This window comes from Limulus polyphemus, unplaced genomic scaffold, assembly GCF_000517525.1.
Source record: "Limulus polyphemus unplaced genomic scaffold, Limulus_polyphemus-2.1.2 Scaffold623, whole genome shotgun sequence".
NCBI lineage: Eukaryota > Metazoa > Arthropoda > Merostomata > Xiphosura > Limulidae > Limulus > Limulus polyphemus.
Genome location: NW_013666233.1, coordinates 456,128 through 462,555, shown reverse-complemented (window position 1 = coordinate 462,555; position 6,428 = coordinate 456,128). Strand labels below are relative to the sequence as shown.

Here is a 6,428-nt window from a genome sequence, read left to right as displayed (position 1 = left end):
ATATGCAGGATGAAGATTATTTGCCAAATATTTATGAGCACAAACACGACGATTTTTCTTTAGTATGTAGTATAACCTCATATACATGAAGATTTGGCAAAAAAATAAGTAATACTAATTTATAAGTATGTGTTCAGTAAAATATTACGTAAGTAACACAAACTTAAATATTTTCTGTGTATGTTTATTGTTATATGTTTTCATAAATGATAAAACAACTTTTGAAATCTTTCCACATCAGTAGATGACTTACTTTTAAGACATACTCAGAAAATATATAGTTACTTTTGCTCACTAAAAGTCATAAATATGTAGTAATTTGAGTAGTTAAAAATGGCTTACTATCTCAGCTGGTAGAGCACTTACGTGGTCTTGGAATTAGTTCGACAGACACGAGAAAATATATCGTAAAGAGAAAAAACAAAAACAATACCACGCTGGCGTCGAACGCGGGAATGTTCCACGACCTTGAAATTAGGCCCGAGGACCAAGGGTCTTATTTATGACAAACTTACAATTAGTCTTCACCTACCAGTGTTTGTCTAATTAGATTGTATGACGTCATTATTCGGCCACACCTTTTGGGTTAGAGTAACCAGTTGTGTTGCTGGTAAGAGGTTGGAAGATGTCCTTCTCAATTTGGCTATGTATAAATATAAGCCATAGGTAACTCTTAATCTTTCATTTAATTAAGTAAGCTTGTTTTCAGTAAGTAGAGAATGAGGAAAGTAATACCTACGCCAACTATTTCATTATTATTCTTTTGGGTGTTATTTGGGTCATTTGATCCAGCAACTAGTAATACACAATCCATTGTCCACCCTAAACATGACCAAGAGATCCTGAGGAAATGGAAAATGTTTGAGAGCAAGCTTCAAGTTGCGACGAAAAGCTGGGTTAGTCGATTACGTCCGTACATCCAGTCAATTTTTACAGACGTTCGGGTGACATCCCAGTGTGCCGAAGAATTCCGTTCCTTTCTGCAGGACTTAGTACAAATGAAGACTTGGGCATTCGAGAGTAAGTATTCCTAATGTTAACAAAATGGAATGTTCTTTGCTATTCAGTATATTATTCTAATTGCACATTAAAGTTTGCTCTTCTAAATTTACAATTTTGTAGCAATATTCATATTTATAATTGCACATCACCAGATTGGTACCTGGTTTTGAATAGTGTTCACAATAAGATTGGTTACTGGTTTTGAATACTGTTCAAAATAAGATTGATAACTGGTTTTGAATATCGTTTGCGATACTGGCTGGTGACTGGTTTTGAATATTGTTTGCAATACTGGCTGGTAGCTGGTTTTGAATATTGTTTATGATAAAATATGCTGGTGATGGGTTTTGAATACTGTTTACGACAATGACTTGTAATTAGTTTTAAATACTGTTTACGACAGTTACAGTCCCCCGATGGCTTACCGATACCTCTGAGGTCTTATAACGCTAAAAATCTGGCTTCGGTTCCCACCGTGGACATCACAAAGATAGTTTTGTGCTTAAAAATACACAAACAAATAAATGAAAAACGATACTGACTCGTACTGGGTTGAAACATTGTGTACAATACTAACTTGTAATAAGTTTTGAAACATTTCTTAAATATGTAACAGATGTTTAGATGATTTTGCATAGAGAAGGTTTTGTAGAAATGAACTTGAATGATTTTCTATTTCTACCGGAAGTGTTTGACGCTAGTGGAAAACCACCAGGAGGACTACTAGAAGGAACAGTGACTGCTTTTGGATCCTTTGACCAATGTCTTCGCATCTGGGTACCAAAACGTTATCTGGGTCCGAATAATGGCGTGATGCAGGGCCAATATTGTTCAGTTCATTTCCAACCTCCTTTACCATCAAGAGAGCGATATGATACAGCTTTAAAAACATTTGATCTTTTTAGCAACATTTCGTCCAAAGATAACGTAAGTTTACATGTACCAGAAATAATGTTTTATACAAGTATCACGATAGTTGCGCCCAACATGATTTTTCGAATTCCTGCTCATGTTCGAAATGTGCACCCGTGACGTCATGACACAATGGCACAATAGGATTACTTAACATTCTCTTGTAAGGTTAATGATATCTCAACCGTTTATTGTAACTAAAGAAAAAAAAAGATAATTAGTAAAACGCAAATACGACGATAATAAGGGGGGGATTTAGAAATACTATAGTAATGTGCGACTTTTGTATTACACTGTATGTGAAATTAACTTGCTATCTGTTACATTGCAATATTACTAGTAGTTATAAAAATGGAATATTTAATCATTTGAAATTTCACTACTTTTTATTTCTTTTTAAGCCATTTAACTTCTATTTTCGGCAAAACCCAAGCATTTCAAAACATACGTTTTTAAATTTTACTAGACTTGTATTCAGAGTATTGGAACATGCTAAATCAAAGTCACCAAGAAAACTTTATGTATGAATGAATGTATTTTAAGGACAGAATTCCTAGATTAAATAGCACAATGTGCTGCATTTAATTCATTTAAACAAAAGTTAAACTAAGACATTATATACATATATTTTTATATTATATCATGGTAAGCGTGCAACAGGCTAATATATATAAGTATATTTTGTGATATGCTCTATTTTTATGTATTTCTGTTTTAGTAAGCACATTGTTGCGTTTGATACATCTAATATGTAGCATGCGCAAGGAAGAAAACAACAGTCGTGGTTTCTTCGGAATTTTGAATTTTACTTAGGAAAATACATTTCCTCTATAGTGTTTTATTTCCTTGTTGCTTTTTTACTTTATAGCAATAATATAAATTCTTTGTAAGAAAAAAAAACAGAGTAAAATAATGGCAAGATCAAATGAAATAATTGGTATTTGTATTTGATTTCAACATTATAGTTATTTATAGCAAGTGCTAAAGTTAAAGAAAGTTTGCATGGTAAGTAGTCTGTGTCAATACGTACCGTCTGATTTATTAACAATTCGTTTGTTTATGACTATATGCAAATTAGTTCATATCCTACGTTTCGACTGCTAATCTACTGCTGTCTTCGGGTAAGTCCTGTGAAGGATTATTTCTGTGTTGGTAATAGCCAGAATTCGATCGTGGGTCTTCTTAATAGAAAATCGGGTGTGCTATCAAATCGACGGGAGACATAACGGAAATAGAACAAGATAAAAGACTCACATTCCTTGAAGTGATGGTTACCAGACACATACCTTATATAGCAAAGTAGTTTACAGAAAACTTACAGGTATGGGCAAATACCTCGATTATAAATCAAACACCTCAACAGCGTAAGGATGAACATCATAGACTGCTTAGTTTTCGGAATGTACAAGATTTGTAATACTGAAGAAGCCAAGAAGAAGGAAGAAACACCAACACTCCTTAACATAAAGAAAGCAACGAAAATAAAACAAACTACAAATAAATAGGAATAAAATTACAGACATGTATAGATTATCTAAAGTGTACAAAGACAAACAGGATTCAGAAACCACGATACAATGCAATCTTAGTAATTGCATACCAAACAACCTTAACATCAAATAGAGAGGGGAAGCACCATTTGCAACATAATCTGCGTGGATTCCAATACAATGGATAAACAAAAAAGAGTAGAATTCAGAAGTATAGCGACATAAAAGACTCGGTTATACCGATTTATCTGCCATAGCCCGCCATGTTAGAGAAGAATACCACATGATAAATTGGAATATTTAGCAGATGTACTCGTGCGATGCATGATGAGAGATTTATTAAAGTTAACAAATCATTTATATGATTTATTTGTTGATTATATAGCAGTTGTAGAATTAATGTTTTACCAGTTATGAATATAAACAGTGTTTCTATTTTTGTCTCAAACATGTCAGTAATGATTGAAAATACATAGACTGTACGCATATCCTATGTAATGAAAGAAGAAATCCTATCACTACCCCAAGTGGCCATCTCCACTAACTGATCTATATTTAGCCATCACTGAAGCTATGAAATATGTGCAGTTGGCTGATTCAAGTTACAATGGGTGAGACCCCAATCCAATGGATGACACACCAGACCTACATCAAGAAGACCCAGAATCTAATACCACTAACACAGAGATAACCCTTATCAGAACCTTTTGGAAAACGCACCATATTAGACGTAGGATAAAATCTAATTAGCAATTACTATCCAATCATAAAAACATTAGTTGCTAATGAATAATTATATTTAAATGATCATATAGGTCACTGGACAAGAAAACGATTGACATTCGATCACCAAAACTTTACCACAAGTACTTACTGAACTTAAAGAGTAGAAGTTTTATGCCTTTTTTATAATTTGGCTGCCTTATGCCATTTTTCAACTTAATATGCATATAAAATTAGGTTAAATTATAAATTAATTATTATTTTTTCATTCAATGTGTTTTAAAGTTTTATTGTTCTTTTGCATTTATAAATATCTTCAGTTGTTGTACGAGTTATACAATTTATCAACTTAATGTGCATATAAAATTTAAATTATAAATTAACTTAATTTTTCTTCATTTAATATGGTTTAGAGTTTTATTATTATTTTGTAATCATAAATATTTTCAGCTATTGTACGAGTTAGGCCAACATGCTCAATACTTCACTTTCATAGCCTACAGGTTTGGCATTTGTGTACCATCATCATGCACAAGAGAAGATGTCACTAAAGTAGCCAAAAAGAGTAAGTGTAAAATCTAATTTTAGAAATTAAATTACTACTATTACATATGAATGGTCCCAAATTATTTAACAATGTGTGATGAATTGTTTCAAAACCGTGCTTACTTGTGACTTGTGATGTAAAAATGTCTGTTCAACCAGTCAAGTACCAATTCGTGGTCAAGGATGGGTTATTGAGTTATTCAGAATCTTCCTCAAAATTCCCAGTTCATTGACAGTCAAAAAGTAATCCACAGAACCTTAGAATCATCACTGTCAATGTAAATGTAGATTGCTCAGCGTACTTGGGTGAATCGCTTACTAAAGAAATATAATATAACCGATTAACAACCACTCATCCAGTTTATACATCTATATGCATTATGTAAAAATACAACGTTTTTATTATAGATATATGCGCCAACAAATACAAAGATCGTACCAAGCAAAAACTGTAATAAAACAATGTAAACTGATACCATTTATACAAAATATAATTTTAAAGTGAGAATTTCTGTGGCCATAGCATCCAACAGCATCTTTGATATTCCGTCTATCGGACCTAGTCAATACAGCAGATTCAACACACAAAAAAGTCACAAATTCATTATGGGTCTGAGTCATAGAACCCATAACGTCCCAGATCCCACTATCACTCACCGTCTATATCCGGTTGTGGTCATGACAGTTAACTCTAAAGACATCAAATAGAAACTGATATCATCAACCATCCTTGATTTCTACCAAAACACATCACCGGGCCTACTCCCTTTTTTATAGTTCTAATAATACATGATGTTGGAATTTTAGTGCTATAATAATAGATATGATGTTATAAACTACAAACTCACCTCTGTAGTTCTGGTATCCCTATCTCCTCCCTTAACAAGTTCCTAATCTTTCAAGAAAGCTACATAACTTGTGTCATGCGCAGATCGTGATGTAACCTACAAAATCTGAATGTTGAACGGGTTAAGTAAGGACATATGTATAATTTTGTTTACGATATTAAATACAGTATCGAAATTGTGAGGGTAAATATCCATGCATATAAAAAGATGTAATTAGCATTGCACCTTCCTTAGTATTGTTCGGGACGAGCAATAGCCACTTACATTAAACCAATAGATAATTAAAAATAACTTAATTCAATGTACATAATTTACAAACACAAAACTGAAATACAACAAAGTCTTAATTTTACAGGACGTTTCTTCTTTCGTACTGGTCTCCATTTCATTGGCTTCTGCTTCACGTGGGATTCATCTGCTCCATCAGAAAATGTCCCATTATCGGTAGCAGTCACATCAGTGGTAGTAACTTCATTAACGGCTTTACTGTTTTCCCTCTCAAAACCGGGTAGAGTTTCTTCTTCAACAGTGGCTTTTTCAGGTGACACGTCTTCAGCAGCGTCATTTGTTCCATTGTTCATTTCATTCCAACTGAAATGTCCTGGAGTGTGATAACGCCAAAGCCTGTTGGCATGCACCACCCTTGGCTTACCTCGCCGACCACATTTTATTCGGAAAGTCACGTCTGAGAGACGATCCACTATGTCATATGGGCCTTCCTATGGAGAAGACAACTTAGGAGACTTCTCTTTGGTCTTCCTGGGATTATACAATCAAACCTTGTCTCCTGGTACAAAGCTGACCTCAGTAGACTTCTTATCATAATATAGCTTCATGGAATCAGCAGACGTTTTTAAGTTTGAACGCACTTGATGATGAATATCGTCTATTCTTTCAGTTAACACTT

At 33.6% G+C, this 6,428-nt stretch overlaps 1 protein-coding gene across 1 annotated transcript in view; it reads left to right on the top strand.

Moving 5' to 3' along the window:
- The first annotated feature begins 857 nt into the window (after window positions 1-857).
- LOC111085796 (nose resistant to fluoxetine protein 6-like) overlaps window positions 858-6,428 on the top strand; it is a 32,961-nt gene continuing 27,390 nt past the window's right edge. The window contains exons 1-3 of the mRNA XM_022386035.1: window positions 858-1,020; window positions 1,691-1,929; window positions 4,578-4,692. Of these exons, the coding sequence (XP_022241743.1) occupies window positions 858-1,020; window positions 1,691-1,929; window positions 4,578-4,692 (517 nt within the window). The remainder of the gene's footprint in view (window positions 1,021-1,690; window positions 1,930-4,577; window positions 4,693-6,428) is intronic.